Source organism: Patagioenas fasciata, chromosome 20 (assembly GCF_037038585.1).
Source record: "Patagioenas fasciata isolate bPatFas1 chromosome 20, bPatFas1.hap1, whole genome shotgun sequence".
Taxonomy (NCBI): domain Eukaryota; kingdom Metazoa; phylum Chordata; class Aves; order Columbiformes; family Columbidae; genus Patagioenas; species Patagioenas fasciata.
Window position 1 is genome coordinate 7,032,729 of NC_092539.1, and position 21,513 is coordinate 7,054,241.

The 21,513-nt window shown below is 47.5% G+C and overlaps 3 protein-coding genes across 3 annotated transcripts; 1 reads left to right on the plus strand and 2 right to left on the minus strand.

Moving 5' to 3' along the window:
- The first annotated feature begins 1,933 nt into the window (after positions 1–1,933).
- TOR1B (torsin family 1 member B) lies at positions 1,934–7,815 on the plus strand. The gene is made up of 5 exons (XM_065854112.2): positions 1,934–2,150; positions 2,520–2,785; positions 4,050–4,225; positions 5,183–5,310; positions 5,412–7,815. Exons 1-5 carry the CDS (start codon positions 1,970–1,972, stop codon positions 5,687–5,689), a joined length of 1,029 nt encoding a protein of 342 aa, XP_065710184.1. The 5' UTR covers positions 1,934–1,969; the 3' UTR covers positions 5,690–7,815.
- Positions 7,816–9,620: 1,805 nt separating this feature from the next.
- Positions 9,621–15,483, minus strand: LOC136110573 (torsin-1A-like). The gene is made up of 5 exons (XM_065854110.2): positions 15,246–15,483; positions 13,847–14,112; positions 12,200–12,375; positions 11,981–12,108; positions 9,621–10,999 (listed from the first exon to the last, which is right to left on the minus strand). The coding sequence occupies exons 1-5, from the start codon at positions 15,442–15,444 to the stop codon at positions 10,749–10,751; spliced, it is 1,020 nt and encodes a 339-aa protein (XP_065710182.1). The 5' UTR covers positions 15,445–15,483; the 3' UTR covers positions 9,621–10,748.
- A 532-nt stretch (positions 15,484–16,015) lies between these two features.
- On the minus strand, positions 16,016–21,508 carry C20H9orf78 (chromosome 20 C9orf78 homolog). Its single transcript, XM_065853507.2, has 9 exons — positions 21,357–21,508; positions 20,397–20,456; positions 19,685–19,736; positions 19,408–19,478; positions 19,138–19,215; positions 18,499–18,696; positions 18,086–18,222; positions 17,266–17,364; positions 16,016–16,877 (listed from the first exon to the last, which is right to left on the minus strand). The coding sequence occupies exons 1-9, from the start codon at positions 21,437–21,439 to the stop codon at positions 16,786–16,788; spliced, it is 870 nt and encodes a 289-aa protein (XP_065709579.1). The 5' UTR covers positions 21,440–21,508; the 3' UTR covers positions 16,016–16,785.
- Positions 21,509–21,513: the final 5 nt, after the last annotated feature.

Sequence of the window (21,513 nt, forward strand, 5' to 3'; positions counted from 1 at the left end):
AACAGCTTTAGCACTCTGATTTACTCACTGCAAACACCCCATATCCTCCAGCCCATAGCACCGCTCCCCAAAACCTTCCCTCTTCCTATAATCCCCCCACGTGCTTACCTCTCCCACACCCTCACCTTCCCACCACACACTCCCACCGCTGACCAACACTGCAAATCACAGACACCCTAAACTAACTACCGCACACCAAGCGCTTTTTGGAAGTTCTTCTCTGCTACACATCTTCAGTATTGTGGCAGCTGATCCAAGATGACCCACTGCTGGCCGAGCAGCATCCCGTGCTGGGCAGGGGCACCAGTGCGAACACAGGACAAGATGCCAATTCTGGACCCAGGGCACAGGAGGGTGTTGAGATCAGAAGAACAACGTGCTCGTCAGCACAACACAACAGGCAGCGAGACGTTGTACCGTGGACTGTGTGTTGCGGGGTCTGTGCTCCACTTGGAGCTTCCAGACGGCTGTTCAAGGAAATTGCCATCAATGTCAGCCGCACCACCGCTATTAGACATCTCATCCGTGTCCGGGCCCAGCTTGAACCCATTTAACTTGTAAGGGATAATGAGATAACAGCATGACATGCTGCAGCTGAAGGTTATTTAAACACCCATCTGGTACCTGTTATGCAGCATACATCCTATAGTTGTATAGGAAATATATGCCACCTCCCTCCCACATGGAAAGAAGATCTATAGATGTGTCCTGTGCTACCCCTTCTTTTTGCATAGATGAGGTAATTCTCCTTCTCTCTGTTGTTTCTAGCATATTACTTTGCATTTCCTATCTGTGTTACGGGAGATGCGGTCTCTCCGAGGGTGGTGATACCCTGTGAAAGGACACAAGACCACAACGAAATATTTACTGCGGACACCTCATTGCTCCCTTCACACATCAGTCAGAAGGGGCTCCACACCACCCAGGTTTGAAAGGGCAGACCACAAACAGCGAAGCCAAGTCACCTTCTGCAAGACACAAGTTGGAACTACACTTTGTCCCAGAGAGACGCAGGGGTGACAATGGATTTCAGACCTCATGGGACCACGCTCCATTTCTACAGAGGAACGGCCAAACACCTGCTGAAGCCTGTGAGGTGAGCAACGCATCTGCTGGCACCGTTAATTCAGGTGTACAGAGAAGAGAGCCTGTAGACCCCAGCGAGACAGCTTCACCTCTGTATTCAAACTCTCTGTCCTTTCCAGGGTGACTCTGGCTGTTCTCGGTCCCCCGCTGACAGTGCCTGTGAGGCTCTTGCTCCCCGTGAGCCCTCGGCAGCCTGTGGAATCACAAGAAATCACATTTCGTGACACAAGCGCTCAGCTCTGCACATGTGTACTCGCTCCTCTCCAGTTCCAGGCGCGACTCACGTCTCTGCACGAGTTGTTCTACCCTGTAAATCCCAGACTAAAACCTTTGTCCGACGCCCCATCTGGTGTTCAGCACAGACAAATGCACAGACTGCTGCATCAAGGAGGCACTTGTCTGCGTAATTTCCAGCAGCATTAAACCACCTTTGTAAAACTACCACTTGAGTTGTCTCCAAGGGAGCTCTGACAGAGTCCAGGCAACAGGGAACCCTTCCTGGAAGCGATTCGGGCGTTTGTACATCGGAGACACCTCCTGTAGAGCCCTTGAACGGACACACAGGACACTGCGACAGTTGTGGTATCGAGTAAGCCAAAGAGGGACATATGTGTGTGACGAGGTTTGCTTTCCTTGCTAGAGGAACATTCCAAATGAAGTATTACAAAGAGGAAAACGTGATTCTGCGTCACGCAGCGCCCATGACGTCATCCCCGCACCGCTGCCTCACGGCCGGGCAACGTCACCAGCGAACAACCGCCCTTGCCCTTCACAAAGATGGCGGCGGCGGCTACGGGCGGGGCGGGGCGAGGCGAGGCGAGGCGGGGCGGGGCAGGGGGGTGTGCCGGCGCGCGGCCGGAAACGGTTCGCGCGCGGGGCCGCCATGCCGCGGGCGCTGGGGCTGCTCTGGCTGCTGCTGCCGGGGCTGTCGGCGCTGGAGCCGCTCAGCGTGGGTCTGGCCATCGGCGTGGCCTCGGCCCTCACCGGCTACTTGTCCCACCCCAACTTCTACTGCAACTACGTGGAGTGCTGCCCCGGTGCCGGGCACCGCATCAACGCCACCGGTACGGCGGGGACGGGGGGGTCGCGCTGGGCTCATCAGCCCTGCCCGAGGCTCGGCCGGTAAGCGGGCACTGCCCGGGCCGGCTCCCGGTGTGCCTGGCGGTGGCCGTGCTGTGCTGAGGCCCGTGCCCTGCAGTGGCCGTGCTGGGCTTGCCCGGTGCGTGGCCAGTGACCAGCACCCATGGGTGGCCATGCCGGGCTCACCTGGTGTGTGGCCGGTGACCAGCACCCGTGGGTGGCCATGTTGACCCTGCCCAGGGCATGCCTGGTGACCAACACCCACTGGTGGCCATATCAAGCTTTCCTGGTGCGTGGCCAGTGACCGGCAGCTGTTGGTGGCCCTGCGATGCTGATCTCTCCCTCTCCCGCAGCGCTGAAGACACAGCTGGACACCAAGCTCTTCGGGCAGCACCTGGCCAAGGATGTGGTGCTGAAGGCCGTGATGGGCTTCAGCAACAACCCCAGCCCCAAGAAGCCGCTGACGCTCTCGCTCCACGGCTGGGCCGGCACCGGCAAGAACTTCCTCAGCCAGATCCTGGCCGAGCGCGTCCACCCTGCTGGCCTGCGCAGCAAGTTCGTCCATCTCTTCCTGGCCACCCTGCACTTCCCCCACCACGAGCAAGTCAAGCTTTACAAGGTGAGGAGGGACACAAGCGGTGATTCGGTGACCCCGAGTCCCCGAACCCTCTGGTACAGGGCTGTGTGTGTCCCCCAGGCCCCAACAGCTGGGGCTGTACAGCTGGGTATTTCCAAAGTTGGTGCTCGGGAGAGATGGAGGAGGAAACGTTTTCAGAAAGTGAAAGAGAAAGGCACCAAAACGCCGAGAAATCGAGAGTAATTTCTGAAGCGCGGGCTCTCCCTGCTGCCATCTGCCGATCCCTGCGGCGCTTGCTGTTAGGAAAGAGTCCCGACATTAGAACTGCCCGTACCGGCCGGCTGGGGTGGAGGTGTTTTCCGCCTGCAGCGCTGTGTTTGTGCGTTTGTGGCTGAAGCAGCATTGATAACACACCAGTGTTTTGGCTGTTATGGAACAGCGCTCGCACAGCCTCCAAACATGCTTATTTTTCTCCATACACAGTGAGCAGGGATGGGCAAGAGACTGGGAGGGGACACAGCCAGGAGAGATGACCCGAACTGGCCAGAGGGATATTTATACTGTCACGATCAGCAATAAAAACTGGGGTAGAAGAAGGAAAAAAGATGGGGGTTTTGGCTTCTAAAGTGGCCATTGCTCTAACACTGGCTGGGCATTGGTCTGTGTGTGTCAAGGGAGTGAGTGATTCCCTTTGCTTGTATTTTTTTTCCTCTTCACATCACCTATCAAACTATACCTATATCCATTAATTTTCTCACTTTTATTCTTTGTCCTCTCTCCCCCATCTCGTTGCTGTGCTTGGCTGCTGGCCGGGTCAACCCACCACGCACTGTGCAATGAGAAAATATAGCTGGTATGGGACATTTTTCAAGTGACTTCATTCCTGGACATCACAGAATTCTGATCGTCGTGTTTTACTGTTTAAAGTCGCACAAAACTGATGTTCTGATAGACGTGGTTTCTGTGCGAGAGAGGAAACACTGATTTGTTTTTTTCTTAAACAAAAAGCAGCTTTCTCTTCTCCAAGATTTCCCATCTCAGTCTGGCTTTTGTGCCTTATTCCAGCAGGAAGAATGAGGAAGTCTTATCTGTGAGCAGGAAAAGAATTCCCATTTAAATTCAGTGTCACACTTTAAAGGGATCAGTCACAGATCTTATGGTTCTTTCTTCAGGAAAAAGTATAACCAGTGAGTGCGTGATGCTGACATTTGAAAGGGTGTCCCCACAGGCTTGTCACATACAAATGTTTTTCAGCACATCCCCAAGAGACCTCGTTTTTCAGTGTTTTTTCAACCTCTTGTCCTAGGAACAACTGCAGAACTGGATTCGGGGCAACGTCAGTGTCTGTCCCCACTCTGTCTTCATTTTTGATGAGATGGACAAAATGCACCCAGGTCTCATTGACGCCATCAAGCCGTTCTTGGACTATTATGAGCAGGTTGATGGGGTGTCCTACAGGAAGGCCATCTTCATCTTCCTCAGGTCTGTAGTGCCTATTTCAGTCATTATAAGATACTGAGATTAACCTGGTTTTATGGTGCTAATGATGTTCCTGTGTGATCTCATTTGAAGAACTGCTCTGGAGTGGAGATGCTCTCTCTAAAGACAGAGGGGAGCAGCACTGTAAGGAATTGTGTGGCCTGTGGCTGTCGTGGAGCAGGTCTGATGTGATGAGGCTCACGAGCCTGGGTCCAGAGCACAGGTTGTACCAGAATTCACGTTTTAGGGAAGTTCTCTGGGATGGATGCACCATGTCCTGGGTCTGGCTGGAATGGACTTAACTGTCTTCCCAGCAGCTGGTCTGGTGCTGTGTTTTGGATTTGTGGCTAAAACAGTGTTGATAACACCGGTGTTTCGCCTGTTGCTTGCAAAGCCTCAAGGCTGCCTCTTTTTCCCATGCTGGGGTGGGCAAGAGGATGGGAGGGGACACAGCTGGGACAGCTGAACCAAACTGGCCAGGGGAATGTTCAATACAATGCCACACTCAGCAATAAAAAACAGGGTAGAGAAAGAAGGGGGGCTTCAGCTTCCAAAGGTGATGGTTCTTCGGAGACTGCCTGGGCACTGGTCTGACTGTGGGGGCAATGAGTGATTTCCTCAGCCTTCCTTGGGGATTTTTCCTCCTCTTTTCATTGCCTATTAAATGGACTTTATCTTGACTCACAAGTCTCACTTTTATTCTTCCTATTTTCTCTTTCCATCCTGCTGAGGAGGGAAGGAATAGGTGGCCGTGTAGGTGCTTGGCTGCTGCCAGGGCCAGCCCCACACGTACTGATGGCTATTTAAAGAACTGAAGGCTTTCCCTAAATTTTGGTTGACGGGTTTCTGTTTTGGTGATCCGTTTGACATTAAGATTAGCAATGTGTATAACGGTTAAAAAAGAAATTCTGTTTCAGTTGTGTCTGTATTCACCACTGTACATTTTTCTTTTATGAACAGCAATGCGGGTGGCGACTTAATTAATAAAGCAGCCCTTGACTTCTGGACAAGTGGAAAGCAGAGAGAAGAGATTCAGCTGAAAGACCTGGAGCCCATGCTCTCTGTAGGCGTCTTCAATAACAAGAACAGTAAGTTACTTTCCCCAGAAAATGGAAAATTCCTTTTACTTCGTTCCACAGGGTTCTTCTCTTGACCCTGCCCTGCTTGTTTCCTTTCCCCGACTCCTCAGGCGGACTGTGGCACAGCAGCCTCATCGACAGGAACCTCATCGACTACTTTGTCCCCTTCCTGCCCCTGGAGCACAAGCACGTGAAGATGTGCGTCAGGGCTGAAATGGTCGCTCGTGGCTACGCTGTCAACGAGAAGGTTGTTGAGGCGGTGGCCGATGAGATGACGTTCTTCCCAAAAGCCCAGAAAATCTACTCTGATAAAGGCTGCAAGACTGTACAGGCCAAGCTGGATATTCACGAAGATGTTATGATGAGAGATATGAAAGCCAAGCGTTGATTACCCTGCAGGTCTCCAAAGCGCTTTCAGAGCTTTTGGAAATCTGAGTATTTGCACTTAAGCTTTTTTACTGTTGCAGGGAGTGCGGTGAAAACACCAGAGTCAGCTGGGTGGGCTTTAAAACTTGGGTTTTTTTAACTTAAATCCCCAGTGTTCATCTCTGAACTGGCTGCTATCTAAATGTTTAACCCTTTATTGTTGCTTTTAACCTATAGAGAATGTCAGAGTGACACTTATAGTAGTAGTTACAAAGCAGCAAAGGAGAACAGAGGAGTTCTTCCAGGCAGTCATATTCCCTTCCTTGTGCACGGTCTCGTTCATGGGCTGGTGAAGATGAGGGAGTTGTGGTGTGTTCAGGGCTATGATGCTGTCTGTGAGGGTGAATACCTCTATGTGTTACAGTAAGAAGATGATGTGGTGGAAAGTTTCCTGTCCTTCACAGCAGATTGATGCTGTTGTGGCTTCTGCAGAAGAGCATCAGCTGTTCAGGGACAGGAGGACATGATGATAGTTTGTGTCTGAGCTCTGGCATCACATCACATCTGCTACAGTAATATGGAAAGAGAAATCTGTTATTAAATAGTAGAGAAAGGGTGTGGGGGGAAGTAACTGCTCGTCCCTGTGCTTCTTTGGGAAAAAGAAATTGTAAAAGAAACTTTATATTCTTCTAATGAAGGAGGTTAAGTGAATTTGTGTGGTAACTCCAGGGTGTTTGTCTTCCTAAGCAGAGGGACCCATCCAAGGGATCCGACTGTGACAACATCCTAAGCCAGTCTCTTTTTCTACATCAGAAAAATCTCTTGTGAGAGGTTTGACTGTTAGAGCTTGTCTGGCTCATCTGCATGTGGGCTCCTGGGCCTGAAGTCTGCAAGGTCTCTCGTAGTCCCCCCCAGTGCACCCAACAGACTGGGAGAGGGTAATGCTGCTTTCGCCTTGTTTGGAAGACACTTTCGTGGCAGAAGTTATTTTTAATAGAGTATTTTTATACTGAAAGTGTAAGCAACAGGGAAATGGGAGTAATCAACAATGCCGTACCTCACTAGATAAGTATCTTTTATAGTAGCGTTTTAAAAGAATGTCTGTGTGGAAGGGTGAGTGAGGTGTCAGGAAGCTGGGAAAGATGATTTAACCTTTACCCACTTGGTAAGGCTGGGGTTTAAAATCAGCTGCAAGCTTTAACTCTTTTGTCATCCATCACTTGTGCCTCACGTACTGTAGTACAGGACAGAAGTGCCTATCACTTAGTTGACTGTAGTGTGTTTTTTAAACTGGTACGAGGGACTGGGCTGTTCTTGTGCTGCAGCTCTACTCCATCACTTGTACTTCAACTTGCTTTAAGATGTGCTGCAGAACTTACAGGTGTCAACTCTATGATGTTAATTCAAATTACAACAGAGTTTACCATTTATGTTAAACTCCAGACTAGAAGTGTCAGTTGCCTTTTACAACCCCACCTGGAATTTGTCAAATGTTGGCAAACCGTTTGTGCTGATGCAGTCTCCAAAGCCAAACGCAAGCTAGCCACTAACCTTGGGACATTGGACTGTTGCTTCTCACGTGTAATGTTTTGCCTATTAACTGATTTATTCATAGATGTAAATACTGCATCCAGTTTCAGTTACTCTGAATACAAACTACTTGTGCAATTTCAAAACACTATATATTACTACTGTGCTGCAGCTGAAATAAATCTTAAGGCACTTTTCTTTCTTGGTTTAATCATTGTCCTGATTTTGGCTGGGATAGAGTAAATTTTCTTCCTAGTAGCTGCTATAGTGCTGTGTTTTGGATTTAGAATAATGTTAATAATACAATGATGTTTTAGTTGTTGTTAAGTAGTCAAGGACTTCTCAGCTTTTCACATCATGCTGGATGCACAAGAAGCTGGGAGGGGACACAGCCAGGAGAGCTGACCCAAACTGGCCAAAGGGCGATTCCATACCATATGACATCATGTTCAGGGTATACTTTGGGGGGAAGCTGGCTGGGGGAACTGCTGCTCAGGGATGGGCTGAGCATCAATGACCAGGTGGTGAGCAATTGCACTGTGCATCACTCATTTTGTATATTCTTTTAGCATTATTATGGTTCTCCTGTTCTGTCCTATTAAATTGTCTTTATCTCAACCAGGAATTCTTTTTTTTCATTCTGCACAGTAAGGCATTCAGCAATTCAATACTGCTCAATAGAAACAAACACCTATGAAAAAACCCTTAAAGTCTCTGCCTGCTCTGCTTCAAAGCCGTTAACAGGTATCTCCTAACCTGTCAGGCAGTGGAAGACGAATAAACCTCAGGTACCTTGTTTAACTCATCCCCTCTCTGCGCTGTGCCTGCAAAACTGTAATTCCAGGTGGTTCTTCACCTCTCCTTTAGCCAGCAAAGGCACGACAGGACTATGGGCTTTCACCGCATCTCCATGGGCCAGGGCATGTGCAGCCCCCCCAGCACTGAACAAAAGCCAGTGTGCAGAGAAGGGGCTCCTTACAGTGAGGTACAGCTGCTGGCAACAACTCGCACCTCACTGAACAGCTGGTTGTTCACGCTGTTCTGATCTGTTGTGCTGTAAGGATGTACAAGCAAACATGTTACTGAGTGAGTTGGGAGCGTGTCTTGTTCACCAGGACATTGCACCATGTCTGTACTGCTCAGCCCAGGGTGTCGGGCAGATCCATCTCCAGGGCCAGGCTGCCCCTTTTCTGTCAAAAGCAGCACTTAATACATCGCTGTATTTTAACCGTAGCCTCTGATTTTATAAGCATGAGATCCTGGAATGCTCCTGCAGGAGGCTGTACTGGACTTTGTAAGAACAAACAAAACCCAGTCTCAGTGGCTGCTCAGCCGCTCTGACCCGGCCAGTGGGCTGTTGCTGTGGGAATCAGACCTTTCCCCTCCTTTGACGTTTTCCTTTGAGTTGTCTGATCCAGTTTCAAGTGGCTTATTAAAAATAATACTGGCTGAAGTTACCCGGTCACAGCAAGAAAGAGCGAGGACCTCAGCTCTGAAACCACACGGTCTCATGGGGCGGAATAACGTCAGGACCAAAGCTGGCAGCAATTTTGGGCACACGCGTTTCTTTCACCCAGATGCAGGAGATGCTCCTTGTTAGGGAATGAACTTCTCCAGCCAGGTCTGTTTCCAAGGACAGAAGAGAGATCAAACAGCAGCGGCCTCCACCTTTGAACATCATTCCTACAGCCTCCAAAGGCAGCTTCCATCCCCTCTAAGCCATCTAGGGCTGTGACATAATTAAATACTTGCTACCAATGTGTGTCAAATGCCAGTATCCATGCTGCAGTGGCACACAAAGCAGAACTAAGAGCGTAGTTAATGCTGGAAAAGCCACAATATTGCTCGGTTGAACTGTTTCTTTTGAAGAGAAGGTATCAGACAGTAGTATAAATTTATAATTTTCACATCTTTTCCTTTAGCCAGTCATTTTTTATAATCAGGATGTCAAAGAAACAAATACCTGAGTTCAAAGTTCTCATCTGCTGATGAATACTAGGACCAGCAATTTGCTTATACACAACTCCAGAGTGGAACTGGACAGCTGAAGTCTTACTGACCTTTTTTTTTTTTCCCCCTTACAGAGAAAACTTCAAGACGCTGCCACTGAAAATGTGGGTGGCTTCAATCAGAGCCTGCAGGGTGTTCAGTCAGCAGGAGGAGACGAGAGGCAGGGTTTTAACTAGGCTCTAGAAGACGAGTTCATCTCTATGATACTGTTCAGCACACATCCATCAAAAAGTCCGCCTCTACAAAAACTGCAATTAGCACCAATGGTCTGGAAGTGCAGTTTCTGCTTCAAACTTCGTTTCCCTTACATTCAGCTGAACACTTCAGCCAGAACTGCAGGGTGCTCCTCCTCAACAAGCAGCAAGTTACATCAAATCACTCAATGCAAAGAACGCCAGAAGGGAGCTGAGAAATACATTTCTGATGAGAAAAGTTTATTTTGAATAGAAACTGGAGTGAAAAAAGCTTCTGCAGTGCTCACATTTCAAAACAAGTCTGACACCCTTCCACAGTAACTTCAGTTGACACATTTCACATTATTGTTTTCAAATGCCTTTGGCTCTGACTCCATCCCTTCACCAGAGGCACAGAGTGTTGAGAGAACAGGAAACAGGGAAAACCCTGCAAGCTGCCCCTGAATTCTACATGTAGGTGAAGAGGAAAAATCTCTTTTCCATTTCCTCGGTGTAAAATTTAACCTGTGTTTCCCATTAAGTTCCACCCTTTCCATGAAGCTGACCCACCAGTCAGAAAACACTTTTCTCCCTCCTGAGATCACTCCTAGAGAGTGCATTGTGGGGATTATTATACATTAAAAATCACCAACAACAGGAACCAACTACACTGAAGTGACAGTCAAGGATTTGAACCCATTTTCTTCTAATATTAAGTCTGTCCTTTCAACACTATTCACACCAAAGAGTTTCATACTCTTGGTTGGGCATGCGGGAGGCCAATTCATGCCATTATTTTGAGAAGGACCACGGTACTGCACAACATTGGACAGAAGACTGGATTTTTTTAATTACAGAATCCCTTCCTTATCTTTCCTGGAACCAACAGAAAAAGACACTTATCCTACTTTTAATGCAGTTATTAGGAATATTCCCACATAAGCCAAATGAAGGCTTTCACAGCCATAGGAAACTTGATTAAAATTCTCATTGTTGTCTAGAAATCATCCACATCAAACTAAAACCCAATTAGAATTAGGTCACAGTCTCAGTCCTTTTCTATGTACCAACAGTCTGCCAAACGGTTCTGATGATCAACACACGATCCCAGAGGAATCTTCTGCACTGTGAGCCCCAGACCCCCGCATTCGCCACGCAGTTCTTCCTTACCTTGGCAACACAAGGCTGAAGTACTTGGGAGCCGTAACTAGTGACAGAATTAAAATGCAGAGGCACTGCCGCTGATTTACACACCAGTTAACAAGTAATGGTCCTTTCTTTAAAAAGTGCTTAAAAATGAAATGTCCCGGGTGCTCCACTTGGTAATTAAGTTAAATTTCCTTCTTTGCAGGTTGCAGCCATGAAGTGTTAGAAGTCATAGTAATAATCCAGCTTTGCATCCACAGTTTTACATCCTTTATCTGAGTAAATTCTCTCCTCTCTGGGGAAGTAGGTCATCTCGTCGGCTATCCTGGTTAAAATGTCTTCATCCACAACATAGCCACGGGATTCAATCTCAACCCTGACACACATTTTCACATGTTTGTATTCCAGGGGCAGGAAGGGAACAAAGTAGTCAATGAGATTTCTATCGATCAAGGTGCTGTGCCAAAATCCACCTACAAAGGACAAGAGAAGGGGTTTAACTCCTTTGGTGAAAGATCACCATGGGTTGCATGGGAGAAAGAGACGTATCGTAGCTCTCTGCTACATACCAGCAAGAATTCACCTGTGTTTTTAGGGCCCTAAAATAGACTGGTAAGTGCAAATACAAGCCCTTTCTCACGGTATTGTGCACAATGGTTTGAACAAACACATAAATGCCATCCATTGGAGCTCAACGATACAATCCTGATGGAACACATGCAAGCTTTGCTCCCCAGGCACTAGTCTCACACCTTTCCCTCTCTCACATAGAGAAGAACAGGTTTTCTATCTCTTAGCAGCTTTCCCAGAGCACCTTGTCTTGCTCCTTTTTCTGGAGATTGCATCTAACCTTTTAAAAAAAGGCAATAAGTTTGCTTCCAATGCTAATTTTAGACTGTAATTCTACTAAAAACCCTTTTAACCACAAGTCCTGTGTGAGGAAACTGAGGAACCTCTGGACTGCTCACAGCAGGGCTGGCATGACAGCTTCTTCCCCATAAATAGCTCCTAAGTAGCTGCCTGAAGGCTTTTAACTGAGAGAGCAAGACAGGCTAAGTGGCTTGGGGACCAAGGAAGTGGCTTTCCCATAATAAAACACTTTATTGGTTAAAGATTTTTCAGCTACTGCAACATCCAGCCTCGCTGTCAGGATTTCTGTTTGCTTTCCCGTTAGCCCATTAGTACATCAATAAACGTACGGCGTAGACATCCCCCAGCATAAGCAATCCAACCGACCCCAAACAATCTGGCAGCCAAGGAGCACACAGAGCTCCTCAACCTTTGTTTCACCTCGAGAGCCATCTGTGGGCCCCAAAACCACATTGTGGCTCCTTGCTAGCGGAAAACTGGAGGCCACATCAAGTAGAAACCATAGCTGTAAAAATGCAGCTAAATGCAGCCCACCCCTTTTGTGGAATTTTTACCACCTCGCAAGTAATCACGGTTTTACTCACTATTTTTGTTATTGAAGACGGACACAGACAGTGCATTCTGCATCTCCGTGAGCTGTATATCTTCCCTTCTCCTCCCGTTTCGCCAGAAATCTAGTGCCACCTCTGTTATCTTTTCAGCCCCTGCATTGCTAAGAAAAGAGGAAACAAAGACTGTAGCTGCAGGTAGTTTTAAAAGGCTTCGAGTGCACAGAACAGCAAACCCGAGAAGCTGTTTCTTACCTGAGGAATATGAAGATGGCTTGTCGGTAAGACACCCCATCCAGAAACTCGTAATAGTCCAGGAATGGCTTGATGGAGTCAATGAGTCCCGCGTGCATTTTATCCATTTCATCAAATATGAAGAGTGATCTGGGACAGATGCTCACATTTCCCCGAATCCACGACTGCAACTGGTCCTGAGTGGCATAAAAAGATGCTGAAAGAGTTTGTGTTGAAAAGACTGAAAAATAGCACTTCTGCTTATGGACGTTTGTACTGAAAGAGTCGTTTCAATTGTGTCATTTTAACTTTCTTGGCTTTTTGACTAAATTATGATTAAAAGCTGTAAATTAAACAAACCTCACGCTGGTCCTGAAAAAAAAATAATTAAGATAACAAGACACATGATGGGACCAGCAGGAAATCTCCTTGTGAGAAAGACATTCCTGTAAACACAGCAAAAAATTCAAGTGCGCAGTAGGACAAAGGACAAGTATCACCAAGGAACAGCAGCACAGAGCAAAGCCCTGACAAGTAACACAATGACTTTTGGCAGCGCTTTGGTTTAAACATCCTTAGGTATCAAAGCTATGAACACTATGAAATTTGCTACCTTAACAGCACCACTGAGAAATTGCACCTGCAGGCACTGGCAGAAGTAGAAACAGAAGTTAATTCACATACCTATGTTTTAATCATCCAGAAGTTAAATGAAGGCATTTACAAGCCCTTCTTAAAACAGAACATTGTTCAGAAGCACCAATTGTTTATTATACTTAAATATTATCTCACTTAAGCATTACATTTTTCTCTCACTTAAGCGTTACATTTAAGATTAATAATGAAGTAATCAGAAAAAAAAGGTTGATCTGCTGACAGATGAATGAGAAGCAACCGTTCTGACCATTTTCAATAATTCATCATTTTTTAATATCCACTGTTTATTCAGTCCCTGAGCTGCAGAGGCAGCACAGGACGCTGGCATTGGTTATATTGTGGATAAGAGCTGACAGCTCCTCCTGCTGCCTTGGGCAGGAAGTTTCCAAAGTGTGATCATCTTGAAACAAAAGCAGAAACGCATCCATTTTATTTTAAAACAGTTCAGTTGCAAGAAGGGGAAATCAAGCTGTAAAAGAGGAAACAGATATTTCCTTCATTTAGAAATTAGGTTAGCAGACCATCCCATTTCCATTTTTAATGTATACATTAGAACAAAACCAAACCAACCAACCAACCCAGAAAACGTGCCATCTGAATTACTGCTCCACATGACATCCACAGGCCTACAGGACTGCACCGACACTTAGCAAACGGGCATATAGTTCCAAATATAGTTCCAAATTGCTCCAGAATCCTGCTGAATCATGTGTATTGGTAAGTCAGTTACGTCTCTAAGCAAAGTCTAGAGCGAAAACCAGCCGTACCATTTTTCCCTAAAGAGATGCTCAAGATATATGCAAAAAACTGTACATTCATGGGAAAATGGGTCCTGGCAGATGTTAGGAATTAACCAGTTCTGTAAAGAAGATTCCAAAACTGACACAGGTCACATTTTGCTGCACAAAGTAACACCTAGGTTTCTATTATTGATCGTGCCACGACATTTATAAACCGATAGAGCAGTCGCTGCAGCAGAGCTGCGCTGCACAGGCTCCACAGCACTCTTACCTTGTAGAGATTGATGCTGTGAGCGTGAGGAAAGTGTAAAGTCGCCACGAACTGATGGACATATTTACTCTGCAGACCTCTCTTATAAATGCTTTCGGCGATTATCTTACTGACAAAGTTTTTGCCCGTTCCAGTCCACCCGTGCAAGGAAAGGGCAAGAGGCTTTTTGGCTTTGGTGTTGTTCAAGAAGCCCTTCACAGCCTTCACAACCACCTTGCCCACCAGGTGCTGCCCGAACAGCTTCTTGTCCAAATTCTCCTGCAGAACTGGATGGAGAGAACACACCATCAACACGGACATGGGCTCCCACCGCCTCCTGCCTCCTTCAGAGGGTCCAGCATCCACCCCAGGGTGAGCCTGCCAGCCTCAGGGAGGCCTAGGCACCCCCAACCGCCCTCTTCTCACCCCTGCAATGTCCCCTCAGCCCCCCAGCTCCCCGGGTGACATTTATCTGGTTTATTCACATTATTTTGTCACTCTAGTTTTTATCTTTGCACAAGAGGCATAAAATAAAATGAGTGAGCTAAAATCTGAACCATATAGCTGGTTAAACAGCTGCTGATCTACACTGTATAATCAGATAAAATTCGTATTCTGAAAATGTGACATATAAGTGGTTCTAGCACACCTACATAAGTAGTTTACATTTGCCTCAGCATTTTTTATATTTGTCATATTTAAGCAGCCTGGATCAAGGTCCACAGAAACAAATTAAATTCAGATTTTGTTGTGCAACAGCAGACAGATAAAAGTTCTCACGCTGTATCAGGCAGACTGGGCCACACAACACAGCCCCACTTAAGATCCGACAGTGAAGCCAAACCACAAAAGGAACCAAAGGAATTGGTATTTCCAAAGGTCCCCCAATGTCACTATGCTGACAAGTGTCACACGAGCTCAGGGTCGTCCCGTGGGGGGTGGCAATGGGCAGCTTTTCTCTTTGTCATCGTTTGTATTGTTGTATCAGTTGTACAGAACCTGACCGTTCGGGCAGGCTGAAGAAGCCTATCCAAAATCTATTCTGTGTGGCTACAAGGACTCCCAAAGAACAGACTACACAGAAACCATCCATAAGGGAAAATCCTAGATATTAAAAACAGGGAACTATACTGCTGTGCTTTGAATTCACAAATACAGCTGATCAGGACACCCTCAGCCCACCTCAGCTCCCAACACCCCCTCAGCCCCCCACGGCCCCCAACATCCCCTCGGTCCCCAACATCCCCTCAGCCCGGCCTGGTCCCCCAACATCCACTCACTTCCCAACATCCTCTCAGCCCGCCCTGGTCCCCCAACATCCCGTCACCTCCCAACATGCCCTCAGCCCCCCCCGGCCCCCAACACCCCCACCAGACCCCCCTGGTCCCCAGCACCCCCTCAGCCCGCCCAGGCCTCGCACCGGCGGCGACGCGCTGGTCGTGCCGCTGGAGGCAGCACTCCCTGAAGTAGCAGTAGAGCCGCGGGTAGGAGATGATGCCGGTAAGGGCCGAAGCGGCTGCGCCCGCGATCGCCAGCCCCAGGCTGATGGGCTCCACGGCGCCCGCCGGCCTGAGGAGCAGCAGCGGCAGCAGCGCCAGGGCCGCCCGCAGCAGCTTCATGGCCCGCCCGGCCCCGCCGCTCCGCCGCCGCTTCCGCCCCGCTAACGCCGCTTCCGCCGCCACCATGTTCGGTGCGGGCAGAGGCGGGGCTGGCGCTGAGGGCGGCCGCCATGTTGGGTGCGGGCAGAGGCGGGGCTGGCGCTGAGGGCGGCCGCCATGTTGGGTGCGGGCAGAGGCGGGGCTGGCGCTGAGGGCGGCCGCCATGTTGGGCGGGCGCCCGCGGCTGTAAGTGGCTCAATGGCGGCCTCGCGTGGCGGAGTGATTAAACATCAAAAGTCCAGCGATAACGCTGGAACTTGGATTAGCAAAGCCGTGTTTGCAGGTGGGGATGCCAGCCCAGACCTGCACAGCCTCCGACACACACTCACACATTCACTCGGCCTAGAGATTTTCCCCTTTTCTAAAAAAAAAATGAAATCCCTAAACTAAAATCCCTGAAACTAACAAGGCTATCCCACCACCCTGGGAGCTTCCGCTCACAAGTGACAGGACACAGACACAGGACACCCTGGCCATCGTTACCACCAGCATCCAGAAACTATCAGTGTGGATCCCTGAAGAAAAAATGCCATTTATGATCACTGAAAAACACTTTTATTACTTTCAAATCTTGCCTTCGAAAGTGCCCACACGTCCCACCTCCCGGGAAGACACATCTGACACCCCCTGTGGGGGCTTCGGCCTCTTCACCAGCTGCTGAAATTGAGATTTTCCTCCAATTCATCAGCTACAACCTCATCTAATTTTCTTCTTCACAGATAAAATAAACCGCAGCAAACTGCTACAGAAATAAGTCTACAGGGAGAAAAAGATATAAAACAACACGGCACGTGATATAAAATCCCTGGCGCCAGGCACAGCCAACACTTATTATTTATTCCGGAGCCTGACACACTCTGCATAGCAAAAGCCCTTAGGAACAAACTACAAGTCTCTTACAAAGTGATATTAAAGCAAAACAGCTTTAAACATTTCCTATAGTATTTACAAGGCAAACAGCACTGCTGCTTTTAAAGGATCATTTTTTTCATATTTTTGAAGAGGGTGGAAGAATCTGTAAAAGCAAGTTTGTTTTCTCCCTAAAAAAAATGCCAAACGTGAAAGCTCACGTTCTTATAATAGAAGTTTTGTAATTGAAAATAAGTTATATGTAAGATTTTACCAACCCAAGAGTTCACAATCACCTGCAAACTGATTCACGACAAGACCACAAGAAAAGCTTTGTAGGTGACACCGGCACACGAAGGCCGTGACTCTCCTCAACTCCATTTCACCTCATTGACACAAAACCCTTTAATAGTGGAAAATACAAACGATGGCAAAGCCTTCAGTTCGTTTTCATCAGTATCGTCTGTTCATCTTCTTGAATTTCTCATAGTGGTAATCATCTGTTGCTTTTTCATTGAGTGGACGTTTGCGATTTGGAGGAGACCCTTCAAAAGAAAAAGAAGGAAATATCATTTCCTTGTCCTTTCACAGATGATATTTCCTTAACTCCTCCACCATGTCCCTCACGCAGCCCCTCGCTATGGAAAAGGTTATTGCTTTAGCTCTCAGTGCTCCCCAACTCACAGCCTTTGCTGCTCCAGCTTTCATCCTTGGCCATCTCTGAAGACATCGCCCATCCCCAGGGCTTCATGTGTGAACTACTAAGGGTACATCAACTGCAACAGCCTCTCTCAGACTTCGATTTCCCTGTTTCCCCACTATCTCAGGGCACCCAGAGAAGAGGAGGTAAGAAGAGCTCAATCATTTCTTTGTGTAAGACCCTCTGAAGAGTTCCAGCGTCTCTCTTTACAACATTGCAGATGAGGAACTTACGCTCAGGTTCTGGCCTCTCTGTGTCCCCCACTCTCAGCGGACGGGGCTTTGGTTCTTCTTTGTTCCTTCGCACTGGTGCGTTTAGCTCCTCGTGATAAACTGAAAGAAGGAAAACATCAATAAGGAGTATTTTCTGGCACAGTGTTATTCAGATATATTGCTATGGCACTTGTTATGACTGATCTTCAGCTGAAGCAACAGAACCTCAGAACAGACATTCCTGTAATTGATTTCTATGGATAATCAATATATGTGAAATACAGCACATTTCAGTAGCACCATTTCTTCAGAAGTGGCCCAAAGGCTCTTCATTTCCTTCAAAGACAAAACCGTCTTCAAATCACCCCTGTAAGCACGGTCAGACACAGCAGGCAGCTCCTTCCCTCCAGATGGCTGCACTACCAGAGGCTCTGCGGAAATTAATCCCCATCTCTGCCCAGTAAGGTCTGTGTTTGCTTGACCACCTGTCTGCTTTGGCAGCCTACAAAATGGATTCTCTTAATTATAAACCGCCATTTAGAATCGCAGATAAGGCAGCATTTCCAGCACACGCTCAAGACATGATTTAAAAAGTCTTGAAATTTATGAGGTGGTGTCAGCTGGGAGTTCAACAGCAGAAAGTTAAGCCATGAGCAACACGTCCCTCTCCTTGCTGATGAGCCAGGTGGGGTCTATATGAGCATCTCAGAAAAAGGAATCAGACGTGATCACACTGATACCTGAACTAATTTATCCTGAAATAAACTCTGTCCCAACCGACTGCTTGTTTTCAGCAGAGGAGAGGGTCCCACCTGGGTCAGGAGAGCTACACAAGACTTACATCTGTTGTGCTGGACGTAGTTAACAGCCATGTTGGTGGGAACAAAGGAAGTTTCACTGTCTTTCTTTTTGTTCTGCTGCTCTGCCAGCAGCTTGGCCTTGGCTTCTTCAGTTGAGATGATGTTTTTTATTTTTGCGCTAGAAGAAAAACAAATTTTAAAAGATATTCATTCCTATTTAAAAAGGGTAGTAGGTGTAGAAGTGCTAAGGGGTTGGATTTTGGGGATAGTAATAGCACTGCTATGGTATTTGGTGTGGTTTTTGAGAGGAGGCACTGCTATAGAAACAGGCGCTTTGTTTCCAAGGCAATAGTCAGACGCAGCTGTATAATCCAGCCACGCCACTGCTCAGCCAATTAACGGTTGCTCATCCTGGCAATTCAGGCCATAACCAACAGATCTGTGAACCACGTACTCAATTCCCAGGTCCACTTCAGGAATGCCGCTCAGCATCTGGTTGGACAGCATCTCCTCAGTCTTCTTGGCAGAGGACACACGGATGTTCTCTGGCAGCTCATACAGGGAGTCCTCAGCATTCTTAAGCTTCACCTTCTGCTCCTCATTCTCCACAATTCCCTTTCTCTTCTTCAGCTCAGTCTCAATGTACTTCATCCTAAAGAGCAGCACACAAGGGACACACAGTATTTAGTTCTGTTTTCTCTGTCCCAGCACTGCTGCATCACTATCCTGATTGCTCAGAGAGAGGAAAGAATCATCTCTCCAAAACAACTAAGCTAACATCACTTGCAAGTAGCAATTGTCCAAGGAATGATCAGATCCGCCAGGCTCTTTCACAACCAGCAGGGAAGGCTCCCTCTGGTATTTAAAGCCACCACACTGGTTGACTGATTGGCACCTCCCACCTTTGTCCATGAAAAAGCCTTTAAGGTTGTCAGGCAGAAAGTGAAAGAGCAAGTGGAGGTTCACTGAGAACTGGGAAGATGTTCTGGGACTATTCAATATCCAAGACAGAAGAATAAACAAGTAAATAAATAAATTATGAGGGGACACCAAACCCTGAATTCAACATCACAGACAACGCAGCACAACTTACATGTCAGCATCTTCATCCCGCCTGTTGGTTTCGGCTGAGAAGGAAGTTCCCAAGTTTAGATCTTCCTCCTCATTAATCCTAAATGGAAACCACAGTGTTTACAGTTTTGTCTTTTTTTTCTTTAACTAATTTGACAAGTTACGGTAACAGTAACTAGCCAAGCGGCATCATGTTAAACTCTTCAAAACGACACAACATCTGGTTACTTTATTACGAGCTGTCATTTGATACTAGAGCAGGGAGAGACCTTCAGAGCTCACATGCACCCACCTGTCCTTGCCTCTTTCTTTCAGTTTCTTCATGTCCACCATTCCCCCAGATTTCACCTTAAATGGGTCATCCTGTAAAATAAGAAATAATGAAAAACCTGAAGCTTCCTTCCAATGCTCGTCTTCAAAATCTCGACAAAACCACAGAAAACATTTAAGTATTGAGCTAGGACACCAGTCCTACCCCAGGCCAGACTTGCAGCGATCAGCTGGACCACAGTGATGTTTTCACATCGTTACATCTTAGCGCAGAGGTGATCAAAGCGCTGAGCACTTACCACAAGCGTTGCTTCTTCTTGCACCTTCTCTCCCACAAGCAGAGCTACAGCGCTAGTCAAGCACATAAAGAAAGTTAATAAAACTAAGTGGAAGAAAACGTATTACCAATAATGCTGCATTTCTTTATCCTTCTCTAAATCTATTACAGCAAATGATCTCACTCACTGTATTTACACTGAATTGTCAATCTTCCTAATCCTTCCATGTGGATAGAGGAACTGTTACCATTTGGGGGAGTTAAGGCAGATTTCTGTGCCTTACAGCGAGTCACCAAAATAAGGACCCAAGTTCATTACTGGTGCACATTTCAAGTAGCTCATCAGCTAATCAATGGCACTAGATGAGAGGGGAGAGGGAAATTAGCAATGGAGGAGGTGAGCAAGTGTCCGATTTAAACCATGTGCACAGTACAAAAGCAATCTGGTGAAAATACATTTCATGATAAATCCCAATCCTCATCTTTTTCTTCCTGTCTGGGGCACAGAACAGACTTTGCTCGCCGTGAGCTGACACTGCGCCTGTCCCTAACTCCCCTTATTTTCCATCCTCAGGCTGTAACATAGAAACTCTTCTATCAAGAACACTGTTTTGGCACTATCTGACATGTAATGGTTTCTGCTGCAAGCAGGTACACGAGAAGAGAGAAATCTACGGCTACATTACACCACCAGACACAACCCAACTTCACTCCTGCGGTGCTCCATCCCTTACCTCACCCCATTGGGTCGCCTTCTGAGGCTCTGAACTTCTTTGGCTTCCTCAAGTTTTAACCTGAAGAAAAATTACTTGACTTAGTATTTGATGCTTTGGTTTGAATTAATTAACTTAATTCGATTTTCTGGAGTTAAGTCGGAATCTTCTAACCTTAAAGTTCTGCATAGCAAGGTCCACATTTCTGGTTACAGATTAGATAGATTTCTATTTTATTTTATATAAGTAATTCAATTTATTTAAGCAATCAGCAAAATCACACGGTATCTGCTGGATATGTCCCTTGATCATGTCGTCAGGGTCACTAAGTGACATGAATTAATGCGGGGCACTTTTACTCCTTCAGCAACTGACCATAACTACTAAAACAACACAGTCCCGTCTCAGAAGGGGGAACTAACGAAGCCCTCAAGTTACAGCAAAATTAGCAGCAGCTCTCAGGTGAATATAAGGATAGGTCAGGGCATGAGCGGCTCAGGGGAAAGTCTGTGGTAAGTTTAAACATCCAGTTTCTCTGTACAGACTGACAGACGTTCTGGATTTCTTAATACATTTCCTAATTAAGCCCGTCTTTCACTATATACCATTAATTATGCACCATACGGTATTTTGCTGAGATGAAACAGTAACAAGAGAGAACACGGGGCTGCGGCGGGACTCGACGGGGGTGACGTCACGCGGGAAACACCGTGACGTCACGCGGGAGACACCGTGACGACAGAACGGTGTGACACGCCATAACCACATATCGCACCGCAACACGACGATGTGACGTGACACAGCGCTGTAGCATCACGGCGGTACGTGACGATATGACGATATCACGACACGACACGACAGCGCGACGCCACCGGGCTAACGCGGACACAGGTCCCATCACCGACCACCGCAGGGCCGGGCGCGCCCGTACGCGCCGCGACCGATGGGCCCAGCCGGCCTCTCCGGCGGCTTCCGACCCACCTGACCTCCTCAGCGACCTGCTCGTCCTCCTCGTCCTCCTCCTCGTCCTCCCTCCGCCGCCGGAAGGCCTTCTTGGCCGGCATGGCGCCGGCTGCCGCGCTCCGCCACACTGCCCCCACACACAACAACCCCGCGCCGGGCGCGTCGCGCGGCGATG